At 42.4% G+C, this 19,386-nt stretch overlaps 2 protein-coding genes across 4 annotated transcripts; one reads left to right on the forward strand and one right to left on the reverse strand.

Moving 5' to 3' along the window:
- Window positions 1–210: 210 nt before the first annotated feature.
- On the forward strand, window positions 211–11,513 carry LOC134095673 (ras association domain-containing protein 7-like). Of its 3 annotated transcripts, none has more exons than XM_062549331.1 (6): window positions 211–451; window positions 7,875–8,179; window positions 8,388–9,385; window positions 10,534–10,705; window positions 11,026–11,115; window positions 11,246–11,513. In XM_062549331.1, exons 2-6 carry the CDS (start codon window positions 8,077–8,079, stop codon window positions 11,275–11,277), a joined length of 1,395 nt encoding a protein of 464 aa, XP_062405315.1. In that variant the 5' UTR covers window positions 211–451; window positions 7,875–8,076; the 3' UTR covers window positions 11,278–11,513. The 3 variants fall into 3 exon arrangements, with proteins under 3 accessions (XP_062405315.1, XP_062405317.1, XP_062405316.1); XM_062549333.1 differs by having other exon boundaries at window positions 11,029–11,115; XM_062549332.1 differs by lacking the exon at window positions 211–451 and adding an exon at window positions 2,602–2,956.
- Window positions 11,514–11,946: 433 nt separating this feature from the next.
- tollip (toll interacting protein) lies at window positions 11,947–19,386 on the reverse strand. Its single transcript, XM_062549794.1, has 6 exons — window positions 19,230–19,386; window positions 17,493–17,642; window positions 17,093–17,275; window positions 16,785–16,937; window positions 16,259–16,349; window positions 11,947–15,994 (listed from the first exon to the last, which is right to left on the reverse strand). The coding sequence occupies exons 1-6, from the start codon at window positions 19,260–19,262 to the stop codon at window positions 15,774–15,776; spliced, it is 831 nt and encodes a 276-aa protein (XP_062405778.1). The 5' UTR covers window positions 19,263–19,386; the 3' UTR covers window positions 11,947–15,773.

Below are 19,386 nucleotides of genomic sequence, written 5' to 3' on the forward strand. Positions count from 1 at the left end.
TTATCCTCACACAATAGAGAGAGAAAGAGTTTTTTACTTTTAACACTTCAAAAAATTGCAATGCATCAACATTTTGCTTCCACTAAAGCTTTAAACATGTCCACTAAGGAGAGAGAGAGAGAGAGAGGTGGTAAAAAAAAAACAGAAAGGGGGAGGAGACAGCCTACAATGCAGCAAGGTGGAGTCCTGACCGTGGAGCAGACAGGTGTGTGCTCTTGGGTCAGACAGAGAGAAGGGGGGAGAGAGAGCGAGAGAGATTTTGCCACAGGACATGAAATAGTAATATAGGTGGTGAGGACACTGAGACACGAATTCCCATTCACCACTTTGACACTCAGAAAGGCACTTCAAGCTCTTGAACAGGCAGGTACACAGCTGTTAGTGTCTGAACTTTGCCTTGAGTGTGCTGACGGACAACTAGGACGGAGGACCCAGGACTTTCATTAAACAGGTGAGAGCAGAATTCTATGGCATTACAGGGAATCAATTATTTGAGTTCATTTCTGTCTCCCATGACTACACCTGTTGTTGTCGCTTTAAAGCAGAAATCGTTCAAAGTTGTTCTATACATCCTCCTGTACTGTAGGCTACTATCATGTATTAGGCTGATAAGTGTTTGTGTGTTTGTGTAGGGTTTGACTAGCATAGTCATACGATACCATTCTTTCACACAGAACTCCGGTCAGAATGAAGGCAGGAAAAACTTGGGTGGATGATGGATTCAGTTTAGATCATGTGTTGGAAATCTGCCTGTTTTGTGTCAAAAGGGATCTCCAAACTCAGGCTGTTGGCTTGTGGACATAGTGACGTATTTATGAGCAAGTCAATCAGCACAGGTTTTCAATAACAGGAAAATCAATGAGAAACCACAGTGTCATAAACCATGACACGAGAAGTTCTTTCCTTCCGCTGAATTGTTTTATAGAGTATTGTTGTATTTATAGCAGATGATGGCGACATTCTCAGGTCAAATTTGAGATGTCTTTGAATGTTTGACTTTTTGAAATCTCCACCCAGCTGTTCAAATCCCATTGGCGTTGACGTTCAGATAAGAAATCAAATGATCGAATGCATTTTTTAAAAAAGAACTGTTAACGCCCTAATATACTTGTGTAGGTCAAAATGTAGGTCAGATTGGCGTGCTCTAATATTGCATATTTAAAGTCAATGTATGACAGGATAATAGCATTAAGCATTTCATTCACAATATTTACTTAATTTGAAAATATCGTTTCTCTCAAAACTTATGAAAGAATAATTTAATTTGTATGTCAGACATCATCTGCTTCCTTAACCATCCAACCTATAACCTTTTCTTGTAGAAAGGGGAATTTGCAGAGGATATGACACAGAAAGCTAGCATTGCAGATATTATCTATCTATCTATCTATCTATCTATTGAGGTAGTATTTTTCCCATGCTGATTTCATGGGTAGATAAAGAGCATTGCACAAACAAGAAATGTCAGTGGCTACCTTCTTAAGATGGCAAAACAAACCTCATGTTACTGGGAATGCAGAGGAATGTGAACACCTGTGAATGTAAACCCATAGGGGCGGGGGGATGGGGGTGGGGGGGGCGCAACTCATGAAATGCTATTTTCATTTGAAAACAGCACGCTTTGTATAGTTAATGTGTTACCATGTGTGAATATGTTTCAAAGGACACTATTTATCTGGATGTACTCCAAATGAAACTAGCTTCATATCAGTGTTCCTTGTCATGGGTAAACAATGTAGGTTATCTTTTCATGTGTTTCCTCTATGTGAGTGTCTGAGTGACACTCCCCTGCAAAAGGTATGAGATGGAGGTACCTGAAACTCTGCATACCAAAGCTTGCCATGCTTGCTACTCTCCTTTTTTTCTTTGTAAGCTCTGAGGGGAAGTATGAGAGAGAGAGAGAGAGAGAGAGAGAGAGAGAGAGAGAGAGAGAGCTCTGATTCTGCCCTCTGCACACAAAAGAGGAATGTGGCAGACTGGCTTGCGGCAGCGGGTCATTGGCTGATGGGACAGTATCAGCCTGACGCAGCTCGGCTGGTCCGGCTGAAAGCCGATACTCGTGTGAGAAGCCGTCCACTCTCTACACTGCTGGTTCTGCTCCTCCACGTCTGCAATGCACTTCCTGCTTTATCACTCAACTCAAAGCTCTTGCCTCTGGCCACTAGACAAGCAGTGGTAAAAGGATTTCCAACAGGGTCATGGGTCTGGTGAATTGTTTTAGTGTAGTTACTGACTTCAACTCAATATCTCAGCCTGAAGCAATGGAATGCGATTCACTCCAATAACTATCCATGAAGTTTCCTTGTTGTTTAAGGAGAGGGGTTTGACTTTTTCATCTTTAATGAGTTCACCTCAAAACAATTAATTCCCTCAGATAATTTTTCTTGTCAACTACGTGGGGTATAATTAGTTTTAGTGTATGCTGTGCCTGTGTGCTAATAAATAAATTGTAGATTCACAACAAGGTCATACAGTATTGTCCCTTAGCAACAGATTCCCTCTGAACAACACAACAACTCAACACAAGATTATGAGATCTTAGAAGTGTCTTCATTATTTGCTAAAATGTGGCCCTCGTAAATCTATATATCCCGAGGTCATACCTAGATAAAGACGCAAGTGCACCCCCACACACACTGCCAGTGTAATAGGTCTTTTTAGGTAGGGTGAGCGTGTGAACCTGTTTATCCAGTTCCACATTCAAAGTCGGCAAAAACACAAAGTGAATGTGTGTGCCGTCAGTGCAAATCTCAGTTGGACTAAAAGTGTAGGAAAGTGTAGAACTCTTCCTCAGCTCACAGCAAAAGCAAGACAAAAGAAATTTGGGATTCAGGGTGTTATCATTTCTATCCCTCTGGAATGGACTAAAGCAATATGCCCCACAGTCTTTAAATAAGAAGATTTTCAAGAATTAGAAGAACATTCAAGCTCGACATATCATATCCTCAGTAGGACAGTAAGTCATTGATCTTTTATAATGTCATCTTTTTATAATTTCATAATGTTATGATGGAAAAGGCTGGTAATATATTTCTGAATTGTTGACATTGTTGGAAAAGATCATACACAGTATGTTGTTGTTTTGATGTTTTGCAATAGCAACAGTTGAGTTGAACAGGAGTTGTAGCGTGATTGGTCACATCATTATTCTGATATATCATTAGTGTTTTATGATAGGCTACAGTGATGTGACTGCTGAACAATGGGGGGGTTGTTAACAGGCAGGTTATTACTTCAGCTCGGCTTTTACACACTGGAAGCTATTTCCATGAGGTTACTGTAAGATGCATAACGCAAGATTTTGGGGATTATACTGTATGTATGAAGGTTTCTCATGTGACGTATTAGGTTCCTTAGCCTTAAACCCAAGCAAGGGATGCTACTATTCAGTGACAGGACTTTTGATATTGAGATCTGAGAAGACTACTCTGAGATTAATCTGGACATCTGCAGGGCAGAGGACAGATGTTTTACAGTGAAGAGAAGATTAGTAATTGGAGATGACCAAATGCATCTGAGAAACCAGCATTGTGCTTCATATCGAAGAGAAGCTCTCAAAACAGACAGTCCCTTTGTTGGAGATATCCCTTGCTCCTCTTCCTCTATATCAGATGTGCACACACACACACACACACACACACACACACACACACACACACACACACACACACACACACACAAACACACGTAATATAGTATGTGCAGATATCAAAGACCGAAAACAGAAGAATACGAATGGAGGGATTGTGAAAAAGGAAGAGGGAGAGAATAGGCCACCGAAATCGGTCTTCATTCAGTCTTGCAGCACAAGTCTGCTATAGGCCTACTGAAGGCAGGTCTTGCCCCTTAGGTTATTCAGCAGAAGGGTGGCAGTCAGATACTAGTAAGGTTATGTGGCTGGAAGTTTACTCTTGTGAAATACCCAGCGGGTGACGACTGTAAATGTTTACCTAAGGTTAGCTATTGACACAGCTTAAAGGTATGGTGTGTGTATGTGTTTTAAAGCAGCTCAAATGTCGGTAGGTTTCAGGGATTATAAGAATTATTAACATTCCTCTTAGATGTTGTAATTCAGGCTTGTGGTGACAATAGTTTTTTCCTGTTTGTCGAAAGACAAAGACACATTGTAAAAAGTGTTTTTGTTCAGTAAGTCACATTATGTTAATTCGTATGATTTCTTGGGCAAATAAGGAAGAGCTAAGTCAGGGACCATATGATGCTAAATCGTGTTAAATGTAGAGGATTATCTACAGGACCCCTCTTAGCACTCTTAACAATTAAGCATGCCATTTGAATTGAAGCTGTCCACTATCATGTGTTTTCTGGCAGGTGTCAAAATAGGTCTTTTGCAAATTTTGGATTTGGCATAACTATTTCTCCTCATTCATCAGCTAGCTAGCTCACCAGTAAGTCAAACTAATTAGCAGTAGGACTGGTTCTTCATGACCTGAGTGAATTTTACAAGTTAAATGTTTGCTTGTTATATTGGTGAAATGTGTAACTTTGAGAACCAGTGATATAAAATATGAACAGACGAGACCTTTTTTCCATTTCTACAGTAGTCTACTGTTCATGGTTTGAACACACTGGTATGTATATGTGTGTGTATGTGTGTAGGCCTATGTGTGTGTGTGTGTGTGTGTGTGTGTGTGTGTGTGTGTGTGTGTGTGTGTGTTTGCACTGTGACTACCACCATAGGAATGTATGTATTGGTTGATGATTGCCCCAGGCTGCTAGCTTCATTTAAAGGTCTCACACCTACACACAAATACACACACATGGTTTTCGCAATTCTGGGTACCTCATGAAGTATATAATGTTCTGCTGAGTGAATGACAGGTGAGCTGGTGGAAGTATTTTTGATAACTCATATCAGCCTAATTAGACGTAATAACCCTCTTGGAAAAACAAGTATTCCCATAAATTACAACCGCATTGCTAGCTCATTATGTAGATGTGACTGAGGCCTTTGTCTCTGAGCTAGAGAATATGAGAACGATGACAGGGTTGATGATGACATCATGTTAAGTGACAGAGGGGCATTGTAAAAAAAGCAGGACGGTCTCAGCAGACTGTTTGTATGGGACAATCAGAGAGCTCATGGTCAGGTTGAGAACCAGTATTTGTAATCAGGGATGTTACTGTATGTTGTACTGTATGACATTTTGAGTGGCCACAATGGCGGAGAGATAGAAAAAAAAAATAATAATGACATGATTTGTCATATCAAAACACTTTTTGGGCGGATTACTTTGAGCTCTACTTTTTAGCTTAAGTCTGGCTAGGCATGTGCCCATAGCTTCACAATGCTGCTGGCAGTAATACTGCAATACCGATATCAAAACAAAACATTTCACAGGGGAATTTTATGTTTTGGGTGCTTCTCTGTGCACATGAGGAAATTACAGAGTTGTTTACTTCCTATGGTAAAAGGAAGTTATTCTCATGTCAACCTTATACAGGCATACAACTGGTCCTGTAAGCTCGCTGGTTAAACATAGTGTTAGATTACATGGTCATGAGAATCAGATGACTGACAAGGGCATAGCTGGGGCAAATGCTAAATGACATTGCTTCCTTAACACAGAATGGATCTTTTGTGTCTTGTGCTGATGCAAAAGGTCTTGCAGGAGGACAGATAGTAGTGACCACTACGTTATAATAACAGATTTTAGGGACTAAAGACTTTTCTAGTGTCTCCTTCAAGCTTTTTTTCTGACATCAATCAACAGGTATTCTGCGACTCCTGTATCAGGAGGACACAGTTGAGCTGTATAGTAATAGAGTTGGAAGTTATGTTGTGTGGTGAAACATAGGCAGCTATTGCTATTATATAGTTAATAGTTAATAGTATATAATTATATAGTTATTAGTGTATTGTGTATTTGTGGATATTTTTTGCCATCTGAATTCAGAGTTTCGTAGTTCAAATCTTGTATAGGTCCATTGCTATGGGTGGCACATACCCAGCTGCACAGTGTGCATGTAACAAAGAACACTACTGTTCTGTGAGACGGTTGGTTTTGGTTTCATGGACACAGAATACTTCTGGAATGTGTATTATAGACTGATAGGCTTGCTGAATGGCTTGCAGTCTAATTGTGTTGCTGTAGAAAGATCATTTTGAAAATATCAGGCATATGTTAGTGGGATTTTACTAGTTCCGTCCCATGGAAGTGTTTCAAACAGGAGGACTATTTAAGTGACAGTGGTTATTTCTATGAGAGAGGATACATGTTTCATCAGTGAGCTTTTGACTCTCTCCTCTTTTTCTCAGCTTTAGCACAGCACAATGTATACTGGTCCATCTTGCCTACAGCCTAAGCCCAAACCACACACCATACCTCACTGTCTACAGTGTAGGGAAGCCTTGAGTGTGTACTGTGTAGACTCTAAATACCGTAAAACTCCAAACAATAGCCCGGGCTTTTATTTTGCCAAATCGCCAAAATGCACCGGCGTGTATTTGAGACAGGCGTCTATATGAGACAGGCGTTTAATTTGGTGGTGTTAGTTGAGTGTAGGTTTATTGTAGGATTAGAAATAACTACCCAATAGCATAAGCAGACAGAAAGCATGACATCAGGAGGTTACCACATTATAGTAGGGTAGGCTACTTTATTTAGCCTATAATTCGAATGTGTTTCACAAATCAGATCATATTAGAACTAGCCTACTATAATAGGCTATGTCTTAAATTATTGGCAGCTTAAAATAACGAAACGATGTGACAGCGGGCTGAACAATTCAAGTTACCATCGAGCCTGTGAACTTGTTGCCCCTGATAATACATCAACAATAAAGAATGAATGCTACCCTGTAAAACAACTGCAATCGTGTGATTAAAAATGATCCTATTAATTGCTATCACCGTGATCCTCAACTAGGCTACAAGTTGATTTGCGAATTCCTCCTCCTCGTCACTCTCCTCCACTTGCCTGCTTTGCTTGCGCAGCTCCCGACCAGATGCACAGGGCTCTCCCTCTTTGGAGACAGTTACAGCTCAGCCTTTACGCACCCTCTCTGGATCAACCGAGAAATATCTTGCCGCTGCTTCTCCCGAATTTAGTTAGGCAAATTTGACAACTGTCAGCTTAAATGTCATTTAAATCAAGTCTTTTTCTTTTCCGCCATGGTATTGAGAGAAACGCGGAGAAACGTGGAGAAGCGAGAGAAAGTGAAACTAAACAAAGAAAGTTCGTGATAGAATATGTTGTCTAGTGCGCAAATTTAACAAAATGCCATTAATTAAATAATGCAGGACATAGGCCAATGTCGAAAAAAGTTAAGAATTTGGAACTCTATAGCTGGCTTTCACCTCCGCAGTCATGCAATTATAAGTTTAGTGTGCGCAATCTGTACCATCGATGATCACCACCACCAGACGATCTGACGGGTATAAGAAGAATAAATACAACTCGAAACTAAAAAAAACAGACCAGGCTTCTGTTGGAGACCGGCCTATAACCCCAAATCTGTAGTCATACCGGGCGTTTAAAAGAGACATGCGTCTATTTGGGACTCGGCTATTGTTTGAAGTTTTACGGTAGTACACACTCAAGGCTTCCCTTTAGTCCTCTTCTGTTTGCTCTGTTTGCTTATTTACATGCACATGTCACCATCTGAGGACCAAGCCAAAAGGAAATAGGCAAAATAAAACCCCTCACATTTCCTCCACGTTCTCATTATCAATGGCATACAGACAAAAACACAGCAAATAAACAGCAATGATAACAATGAACTACACCAAAGGATACGGCCATCGTATTTCTCAGAATAAAACGCAGGTTGTCATTGCACATTTTGGAAGGAGTGTTCTATCTTTTGTGTACGTACATTTATTCTAATGCTATACAATGTTATCTTCCCCACAGCATACTACATGAAATGCCATGTGATGCCACTCCACATCATTGCCCCGTCTCTGTGACAAAGCCGTGAGGTCCAGTCTATGTCCACTGTGCGGCCCAGAAAATTGCGCAGCAGTGTGCCAAGGTCCAGGCACTGAAGCACACGTGCACAGTGAGGCCTATAGGCTCTACGACGGAGCTGGGTAGGTGAGGCCCACAACCAAGCATGGAGCTCAAGGTGTGGGTGGATGGCGTATTAAGGGTGGTGTGTGGCTTATCTGAAGACACCACCTGCCAACAGGTGGTCATTGCACTTGCCCAGGCCATAGGTAAGCACAATTCTCCTTCCCACTCTATTTTCTTCTGATCGGTGTCACTGCAGATTTGTTGTTAAATGAGTTACTGTTTGAGTTATTAAGAACGAAGTAAAAGCTGTTAAAAATAAATAAACAATTACAAACAAATGGAGTTGGCTGATCAGTGAATCAGTGTAAGTGCTTTTTGGCTGAGGAATAACTTTACCGGTGCGATTGACAGGTCAGACAGGTCGGTATGTCCTGGTGCAGAGGCTGCGAGAAACTGAGAGGCAGCTGCTGGCTGACGAGCGACCGCTCGAGACTCTCGCCAAACTGGGTCAGCTGGGCAACGAGGTCCAGTTCATCCTCCGCCGCACTGGCCCCAGCGGCAGCGGTGGCAGCAGCAGTGACAGCAGCATTAGCCACAAACCCCCGCCCCCGCCCGACCGCACCACTTCCCTCCTGTCCCTCCCACTCCCCAAACACCCCCACCCTGAAGCCCCGACACGCAGGGAGCCCAAGAAGGCCCTCACCTTCAACCTTGGCCCCTCCAGTGGCCCGCACACAAAGCCCAAGCACTTTAAGAAGCCTCCCAGAGACTCCCCGGAGCTGAGAGGGGCGTCCCCGTCCCCGTCTCTTGCCAAGTCCCCTTCCCCCTCCCCAGTTCCTCCTCTCCCTCCTACTCCTCCTGTCACGTCTTCCTCACCGGCCCTCCCCTCCAAAGAGGAGCTGTTCCGGCAAGTTCTCCAGCAGCAGGCCGAGCTCCGGGCCCTGGACGAGCAGCTGGACTCCGTGCAGCAGGAGGTGTGGACGTGGGAGCAGCCGCCTCCCCCTACCCTCCCGCCGCACTTGCTGGAGGAGCTCGATCAACTGGAGGAGGCGATGAGGCAGAGCAAGGCGGAGCTCGCCCACACCGACCACTGGGAGGAGGAGCTGGCGGCGGAGGAGGAGCGGGAGGAGGCGCTGCGCAGGGAGGCGGAGCGGCTCGTGCGGCTGCTGGAGGAGCACGCCCAGAGGCTCTCGGACAGTGACGGCCAGGTCGGGACTCTGGAGAGGGATCTCCGGGAGCTGCAGCAGCGGGGGGGCCAGAGGAACGGACTCAGGCAGGTGGAGGTCACGCAGGACTCCCTGGAGACGGTGCGCGCGGAGCTGGACAGGAGGCAGAGGCAGGAGGCCGAGCTGAGGAGCTCGCTGAGCGAGGCGGAGCAGGAGCTGGAGACCGCTGACAGGATGCTGGAGGTGAGGGACAGCAATTCTGACCTTGGGCATGTCCTGTGACCTCTCATGTCATGACATAAGAGGTCACACCCTCAGTGTACTGTCACTCAGGAATCAAGATAGAATCTTCCCTAGAGTCTGTGTGTTTTTGAACACAGTCAACTAGATAGATCATTTGTTGTTGCTGTAACAAACTTGCAACCAACCAATACATACACAATTAGAATGAACACTAGTCGATCCTTTCATTAGCTTATGATATTTATTACTAACCCAAGAAGAAATATACTGATCCTCGTGTTCTTTTTTGATAGAATTGTGCAGTAATTAATATGGAAATCTATACTTTAATCCAATGAAGTGTGACTTTTCATTTCATTGCTGCTTCATTGGCCCTTTCCCAAAGCTCAACACACCACACATAGTTGGAAGTGAACACTCTAGCTTTAAGCAAACAGTGTTTTAAGGACAGGAAGATCATGGGCTGTTGCACTTACGTCACCTGTCCAAGCCCGTCACTGGTCCGCCACCACAACAAGACATGCTTGGCTTAGCTCAGGCCCTGTACTGTGTTGCGTAGCATTGTAAACAGTCGTCAGTTCAGAGTTCATTAGCATGATGACTCAGTTAGCAGTGGAGAGGATGACTAAGCTAAGCATGCGTCCAAAGTAAACATGACATCGCCCTTCATATAATGCCAGTTTTCTGTACCACCACTCTGATGAGTTAACCCATCTGTTTTACAAAGAGACTTTCATAAGAACTGTATTATTTGGTTGCCGTGGTTGTCCATTTAACCACAGGAGTAGTAGTCATACAGTCCTTGCATCAAATATGATGAAATGCCATTCATTCCCACTTGCTCAGCAACAGCGCTGTTGATGATACAGTGTGTTTCATGATTGTTATGACATCATCCATGGGTGGTCATCGAGTCTCTTGTGCTTTTGCATTGATTGTAATGCAAACAGGGTAGTCCAGAGAAACAAAAACCCCACATTGTTCTCAAAGGAAAGGCTAAAACCACAGCAAATATTAACACATACTTAGCTAGCTTAGGCATACAATGAACATAAAAAGTGAGTAAGTGTGCAAACAGTGTGTTTTATATAGAAATCTCCAGTCATAACACCTATAGTGTACTAACCTGTGTGTACATACGTGTACAGACGAAGGACCAGGAGCTGGATGAGCTGAATAAGGAGCTGAGGCAGTGTAACCTCCAGCAGTTCATCCAGCAGACGGGAGTCCCAGCCAGCGCGTCCAGCCAGCAGGATCTATTGGCTGACTCCGAGATCATCAATGTCTCTCAGCTGGTGATGGACACCGACACAGATTCAGGTACTTCGTTGGATGTTTCTGTTCATTAAATGCTATGTTAACGTGCAGTCGGTTGGAGTTAAATATGCTCTTACATTCATTGTATTATTGTGTTCATGTGATTATGGTGAAGCGTGAAAATCTGAAAATCAGGGGGAAAAAACATGGAGTAATTATGAGAGGTTTCTGAATCCATCTAGTGGTCAAACAATCTTACTGCAGTCTATCGGAGTGAAAAAAAAAACTTTGAACTCTCTGAAATAGCATACAGTATATTGTATAATGCATAGTACATATGTAAAATAAAAAGCAACCCTGTATTTTCCCCCCTCTATGTTTAGAAGATTCTGGGCTTTTCTCCTCGGGGTCTCAAACCCCCCTCACAGCCAGAGAGATTCTGAGAGACACACGTAGCTTAAACAAACCAATAGGTAAGCATCTATGATGAACATCTTCATAATATCAATCCCTTACAGCAGAGGTCTAATGTTTTTAAGTCTGTGACGGAGTGCTGGGACTCGGGTTTTGACTGACAACTTTTTTTTTTTTTTACCTTTTCAGTGTTGGCATCCAGGGAGTTACCATGGCGCTGATGAAGAAATTCTGTCAAACAGAAATGCTACTGCCCTCTAAAGCCATTATTATATTTTCACACTCTGGATTTTTGTTATATGCACATATAGTAGGCGATGTATATATTATTAAAGCTCACCTTAATGATCACATGTTTAAAAGACATGGATGTGAATGTATTTGAAGGAAAATGTCATGATGTAAACACACTTTAATTATTTACTGAAATGAAAAAATAAAACTATATTTCTATTAACCGACGTCATTATTATTCGCACTACTTGGTAATAAACCACTAGCATATAGAGCATAGAATATAACTTGATTCACTAACATTCTCAATATGACCCTTACAATATAAACTGAAAAGGCAAAAACTAGTCAAAGCAGTCTGCTTCAAATGGTAAGAGGTATCACATACAGTAGGCAAGAACATTTATATAAATAAATAAAAGAACATTTAAAAAACGTTAGAAGGGTTGAGAAAACACTGATCTGAGGTGGACAAAGCAGAATAATGTATAAGAATATTAAACTCAAGACAGTCCTTAGAAGTGGTACACAATAATATCCTCCCTGTTTCTCTAATCATAACCTAAAATATGTGTGAGGAAACAACCAGTGTTTATCTCCAATTCCTATAGTCATGTTTCATTCCCTGCTAAATAAACACAAACGACAAAGTTAGATAAGATCATAACTTTCCTTTTATTGATTGATCATATAATTTGCAACACCAAAAGGAAATAACAGAAAGCTAGATTTCTGACACAAGAGTTGTGAAAGTGCTAATGGCATTCAGTACATTCCACCCTGACAGACAAAAACCCTGGACTGCTATGAGACTGAAGTGATGCTTTAAGAGATGACTAGAGCTCAGTGTTACACTACTCTACTCTACTGAAAAATCAGCGCAGCCACACTGCTCATCACCAAAAAAAAAGAAAGAAAGAAAAAAAAACTCCTGCTCATTGCTCTATGCAAGGACTCCAGCACCATGAGGAGCCCAACACATTTCACTCTCACAACCTGAAGAATTACTGTATGAGAGCAGCCAGTGGATAAGAGCAGCCGTCAGTCAGATCAACTATGCTGACAGCCAAACAAGATCAGTGGGATCTTTACACATACAACATACAAATAGTCTTCCAACAGCCAGACTAAGTTCTCGTACATCAGATCTATTTGTCTGTTACAATGTTTGAAACCGGTATATATCTCTGTTCAAAGTGCTCCAGGCATATTTGTGCATAAATGTGGTGGGATTCAATGTGTGGACTTAAGGCATAAGTCCACACATTAAAGACATAAGACATAAGGAGAAATGAAAACCAATGTCAATGCAACCTTTCGAATCCTAATATCAGAACTGAGAAGTGCTGAGCAGAAAACCAAACTAAAGTTGCTATTCTTAGTTTTTGATTTCAAATTTCTGTTTCCAAATATGATATTTTACACCAATGGGCTTCTACACACGTTGCCAATGGTATCTCTTCAATCTATTGTTGATCAAAGGTCAGTCAATGACAAGACAGAAAAAAATACTCATGGCTGGAATGTTCAATGATAAACCACTCTAAACAAATAACATTTCCTATAACATATAATACAAAAAAAAGTAATTGTGTCATTTCAAATACTCTTGGGAGATTTCAATAATACACACTGTGCTGTGCTGCTACAAAGACTTGAATTGTTTTCTCGTATGTGGTTTTGAATCACTTGTCATGAATGCTTTTACAACTCTCCTTTTGTATGGTCTTCAAAGGTATTATTGAAGAAGTGTTGGCATCTATAAACATGTGTACTATATGGGAATGGAGACAAATGCCCTTTCTACTGAAGACCCAATGCCAATTGATCAGAAAACATTACAGACAGTGTAGAACACCGACAGTATAGAGAATTTTTGTTTTTACAGTAGCTCATGAATGTTACAGGTTTATTGGTGGCGAAAAGATAAATTAATACTAGAATGCACATTGTTCATTGGCTATCTGAATGCCAAAAGTATCTTAACATAAATCCACAGAGGTATTATATAAGACACCGCCACTGATATAATAGACAGATCTAAAAATCAATCATATTTCACAACCGATGCTATTTAAGAAATAAAAGAGCAGGAAGAGTGACATTTGGATTCTTTCTTTCATTTAACGGGTATTTACTGTAAAGGGTATTTGATCAATTAAAACATTAAGGTAGTTCTATAGGAATGGAATTTCGTAACTTGACTGGATAATGGTATATGATGGCCCAATTGTGTCAGCATCCTATTGGCTTCAAACACATGGCAAGTCAGGGATATGGCAAAAACTGTAAAAATCATAATAATAATTAAGATTAAAATGGTTATGACAGAGATACCGAGTATTTCTGCTGAAATTAAAACACATGCGCATTACGGGAAAAACAGCAGATATACAACATCAATACATTGTTAAAATAGAACCTTTGGCGAACTGCAATAATATCATATCTTGTCAGTGAGTACAAGTGTGTGTGTGTGTGTGTGTGTGTGTGTGTGTGTGAGAGAGAGAGAGAGAGAGAGGAGAGAGAGAGTGTGTGTGTTTGCAGGCCTTGCACACTTATACACATTGGTGCATGAATGATAAAGCTCCTGAAAGTCAGGGATGGAGGCAGCCCCTTGGCCTTGCACACTGCCACAACACAGCGACACTGTGGGAGAGATCACTGCGGAGCACAAGCCAAAAGACAGAAGAACCACGCTATGGCAACTACACACACACTCATGGGTGAGCCCGAAAATGACATCATTGGCCACGTTAGGCGATTTTTCGATTTTTCTTTTGCACATCTCCCATAAATTAGCTGATACAGAACCACTCTTCACACATACACAAAATAGTGAGCATAAACACACATACACACACCCACCCACTCACGCACGCACACACACAGCCCAAAACTGGTAATCATCTCAAAATAAATTATAATCCTTTAAATATATAGAACTATATTTATACATATAATCAGCATGTATCAAACGCGCACACACACACACACACACACACATACACACAGAGAGGAAAGAGAGAGATGCATTACTACAGAATGCACACATACCCCCACCATACCCTCATGCACAAGCATAGGTATGGGGAAATATTCATATACAAGACACGCAGGGTTAAGGAGCACTCAACCAACACATATAGGTGGCTAGCAATACTAATGGAGACTAGTATTCTTCCAGCTGTCTGTAACGGCTAATCATTTCAGGATGCACTGGACACTGCTGGTCATGCTTAATTTTACATTACATTGACAAACAGCCAGTCATGCCCTCCTAAGGAATACACTTGCTGATGCTGAAGGTTTCTGACAGTGACCATCTTGCAATTTGTCTGCCAACCACAAGGGGGCATTCACCAAAAAAAAAAAGAAATTCAAAGTCAGCTTTGAAACTGTGCCAGTGCTAGCCTACCATTTCAAGGACAAGAAGTCTTCATCAAATGGATCAATCTACATATCCACCGTCTATCTATGTCAGACAGATAATAACTTGAAACAGACCAACATGACTTGCTTCATAGCCAAACTCGAATAAAACTAATCAAATTAGCACTCTGAAACACAAAAGCCAGTGTATCTAGATCTTCTGCAAAGAAAGGCCTTCTAATATCTTCCAAGGTGGGCTGTATCTGCATTTCATATGTAATGACAATATATATAACACGTCAACTGGACCTAATGAAAGAAGTTGGTTACACTATCTGGAGTTTATCAGTAGTGGTGAGCAGTACTCACTACTGGTGAGTAGTAGTCTGGATTACGCTTGTGTGTTTACAGTGGTGGTGATGGTGGTGGTGAAGTGTGGTGGTTGAAGTCTCCTGTGTTCTGGGTGTGTATATTTACAGGCTTCTGCAAAGCAGGGCTGAGCTCGAATGCCTAAATGCAGGCAGTTCAGGGAATGCACTAAACACAACGGATCATGCAGGTAGACAGGGTTAACTCACTAGAGGCAGCCAGGAGAAGTAGCCACACATGGCTACACTACTACACTGTTTTTCCTTCTGGCTTTCAGAACATATCATTTAAAATAGTAGACTGGACAAATGCTCAGTTTACCAAATTGAACATAATTTCCAGTTTGGGGATCTTGTCCATTTCCAGTATATCAAACAGAGTGATAAAAGTCCAGTCGAATACCTTGCCAGGTTTTTCCCATAAACCCTGTAGTTTGCCTTCAATTGAGTTCAAGTTGAAAAAGCTCACCAAAGCAAAACACCTTGAGAATGTCAAGGGGTACTTGGACTGGCGTAATGAAAACTGCATTTCATCTCATTCCCTGAACTGACTGCATTTTGAGCATCCAGAGCCCAGCCCCGAGTCTGTCTGTCTGTCTGCAGCTGCTCTCCCTGCATCAGTGGTTGATGACCCTGCTGCGCAGCAGTATAGCAGCCGGCAGTCAGATCGCCTTCCTTCTTCATCCTGTTGCATCCCCTCCCTCTCTCCGTGCCTCTCCTCTTCGCCATCCTTTACCTCGTCCTCACAGCTCCTCGGTCATCTGCAGCAGGGAGTTGATGGCGGCCTCTCGGTTGCCCCTCTGGGCCTCGATCACCGTGCGGATCACCTGAGGGTCGATGTTGGGGAACATGTCCTGCAGGGCCTTCAGCTCCTCCGCACTGCAGGGGGTGCTCTGGGGCGCGGGCGCCGACACCGCTGGCATCCCCATGGGCACCACCCCCTGGTTGTAGACGGTGGGCACACCTGGGGGAGAAACAGTGAAGGGCACGACACTTAGGGCAAGACTGACTGTGTGTGGGTGTGTGTTTGTGAATGTAGATTTATACAAATATACATATATATTTGCATATGGACTACTTCAGTCTGATAATGTACATAAAAAATTAATACATGGTGAACATGGGTATGTTTGTGTAGTTGCCCAACAAAAGACATGCGTGAGGTGAGTGTCAATCTCTGGCTGTATGTGTATTTGTGTGTGTGTGTGTGTGTGTATCTGTAACTCACCTGTGATTGGCACGTAGCCCACCCCCTGCTGGTAGACTGTGGGCATGAGCACCACAGGCTGGGATGGCATCATCATGCCAGCAGGCATGGACTAGAGACCGGGAAAGGAGAGACAAGCAGCACAAATACATTCAGACACAAACTCTTCAGACGAACGCACATCCATGGGCAACTGGGAGTAAATGAATACCACTGCACTATTTACACATTTCTCAACAGGTCTGAATAAAACAGTTCAAACCTGTGGTTGCATAGTTACAGCTTGTATATCTGTGTTACACCACCACAGTGGTACCCCATTTCTCTTAGGCTGCCCAACCCATCACCACATAAGCCTACTGAAAAAGCAACTATAAAAGTCGACAAGTAGTCAAAATTAAATGAACTATGAGAGAAAGTACCACTAATAACAATAAATAAATAAATAATCTGCAAGGATCAGTCACCGTTCATGATCCTGAGATAACCATGAAAGAACAGGCTGAGATCAGGGAGTGCCTGTTTTATCACACGTGTGGACACTCACAGCGAATGACATGACCAGGTTGATCATGCCCTCCTTGTCGTCTCCCTGTCTCCCGCTCAGAGGGAACCACTCGTCCACCACACTGCCCTCTCTCAGGCCCTCAGGGATGGTTACATGCGTCCAAGCGATACGGTCGTCCATTGAGAATGCCCGCTAGAAGATGGAGAATATTCTATAACTGATGCTCTGTGTGACTGAATGCTTACTGCTTCAACAAAAAACTGCTGAATCACATTATCAATGACTTTTTTACAAATATATTTTTCATTATAGTATGTGAACATGTCTATACAAATACCCCTTCTCACCTCATCAAAGATCTCAAGGTAGAAAGAGTCCACTCCCGGAGGAACAGTACACTGAATGACTTTATTCCATCGCGGGTTCTTCGCCCCGTTGTGTGCTGTGGGTGTCTCGTAAACAGCAAAGCCCAGGCGGATTCGGCAGTACGGATCCATCCTTGTCATTCCATAGTTCTTAGCAAGCTTAGCCTGGCAAAAACACAAGACTCACAGACTGAGTAAATGGACTCAAATTATTTTGAACAACTTTGCAACACACAACAATGTTTCACAGAAAAATGCATAGGTCTGTGTACATTGTCACTATATAACATAACTTTACTTGTCAGTGAAATCATATTCACTCACAACAGTAAGAAGGTAGATGTAATCCTTGACTTAAACACACACACACACACACACACACCTGTACAACAGTGATGCTGAGGCGGCCGACGGTGCCGATGGAGCCAGTGTACTGCAGCTGCTGGGCGGCCTGAGCATCCAGCTGCACCTGCTGCTGCTGCTGGGTGGGAGTGATCCGCAGGAAGTCCTGAGGCAACTCCCCTATGTACACCTACACGTGAGATGAAATCAAAACAATGGATTTGACAAAGGAAACTCAACTTTTGCTTCTTCATAGTTTATTGTTACAGTAGATCAGAACACATCAGAGGTCACCTTTCAGCTATCATTCTCCTCTTCTCAAGTTGGAGGAGAGGAGCATTGGCACGCACTCGCACTACACATAATCTATCTCACAGGAACATAGACCTTTATACACAGACAAGATCATCATGTCGCACATGAACATAATTCTCTTGTAAACACACAGTCTGTGTGTGTTGTGCAACACAGCAGAGCCTAGGATAGTAAAGAGAAACACACATCTACTAAAGCAGCTAATCGGCAGTTAATCAGCTTAAAAACAGTGCGGCGCACTAGGCTTACATACCAGGTATGTACATACTTACTTACACAGGTACTTCCACAGAGGGAAAAACAACAACAAGATAACTACCATTGTCGGCCAATGCAATGCACAAAACGCAGAACACCCATCTCTCATCTCACAACAAGAAGCACATTTTTAATCACTGCCCAAACCACCCACCCACACCCACACCCTCAAGAATATGAATGTTTCCGAAAATACCATTTCATGACAGAGCATCATGCATTCTCATGCTCTGGTATGTTAAATGGGATTTAAAGCAGCGACCTGTGTGGCCGAAATAAATACTAACACCGAGGGACAAAGCCTAATACAAGCTACACCGTTAACCCTGGCTGCACTTTCTAAATCAAGCCACCAAATCTTCTAAGTGTGTGTACATAACAGATTTCAAGCAAACTCTCTAGAAGTCATGTCAGGCAACAAGTAGGCTATCCACGGCACATGGAGACCGAGATTTGGAGTAGCAATCAGAAGAAAATATAAGTTTGATGAAGGGCAACCAGCTGATTCTAATGCCAAATTCAATCATAACTCCACTGACAACATTATCGTCTAAAACTATTCATTAACCATCAGCTCACTAGTCTCAAACTGTCTGCTGTTCGTGACTTAATATAAAACAACATTAGGTATCGTTAACTAGCTCAAGCAAGGTGGGGTTTAATTGAGAATGTAATCCAACACAAATATTTTATAACGTAAGCTAAAGGAAAACTACAATGTTTTAGCGCGTTCAACTGACCCTGTTCTGTCAATATGTTTTATATATAAGAAATGTAATGTAGTTTTCACTGACAAGTTACTGAACATGTTATGCCAGACCGACAAATCACTTGATTAGCTAATACAGCTAGCTAGTTATCCATCTCTAGCAAGCTAGCCGAGATGGACCATAGCTAACGTTGACGTTAGCTAGCTTGTCGTTAGCCAAACCCTTTCTACTTCGTCATTTGGACCGTTACAAACTGTTCTGCAACTCTTTCAGAAAATTGCTTTGATGAGTTGTTAAACAATTGTAGATCTACATGACGACGCCTGAACGTATCTGACTTTGTGGCTAGGAAACTGACATTTAACGTTAACGTTAATGGTTTCCTTGCCAGCTAGCTAACTAGCAGAGTTAACATTTGTGTAACCTTATGTGTAATCATTGACGTGCAGGTTCTGAGCAAGTGCATGGGTTGAAATACAATGACATAAACGTACCTGTCCACGCTGCGTGCTGATTGTGGTGGCCATTTTTCTCAAGGAATGAACAATTAGGCGGGTTTTCTAAATTTCGACAATTGTAAACAACCAGACTGAACTGTGCTCTCTTCCGCCCTAGTCAGATGACACCACTCTCTGTCTTACGTCACTGACT

Source organism: Sardina pilchardus, chromosome 11 (genome assembly GCF_963854185.1).
Source record: "Sardina pilchardus chromosome 11, fSarPil1.1, whole genome shotgun sequence".
NCBI classification, from domain to species: domain Eukaryota; kingdom Metazoa; phylum Chordata; class Actinopteri; order Clupeiformes; family Clupeidae; genus Sardina; species Sardina pilchardus.

Coding starts and splice junctions, on each gene's coding strand:
- LOC134095673 (XM_062549331.1), top strand. CDS start 8,077: ATGGAGCTCAAGGTGTGGGTGGATGGCGTATTAAGGGTGGTGTGTGGC. Junction 8,180..8,387: donor TGCACTTGCCCAGGCCATAG/GTAAGCACAATT, acceptor TGCGATTGACAG/GTCAGACAGGTCGGTATGTC. Junction 11,116..11,245: donor TAGCTTAAACAAACCAATAG/GTAAGCATCTAT, acceptor TTACCTTTTCAG/TGTTGGCATCCAGGGAGTTA.
- tollip (XM_062549794.1), bottom strand. CDS start 19,262: ATGGCCACCACAATCAGCACGCAGCGTGGACAG. Junction 17,643..19,229: donor TCAGCACGCAGCGTGGACAG/GTACGTTTATGT, acceptor TCTCACGTGTAG/GTGTACATAGGGGAGTTGCC. Junction 17,276..17,492: donor TCAGCATCACTGTTGTACAG/GTGTGTGTGTGT, acceptor TGTTTTTGCCAG/GCTAAGCTTGCTAAGAACTA.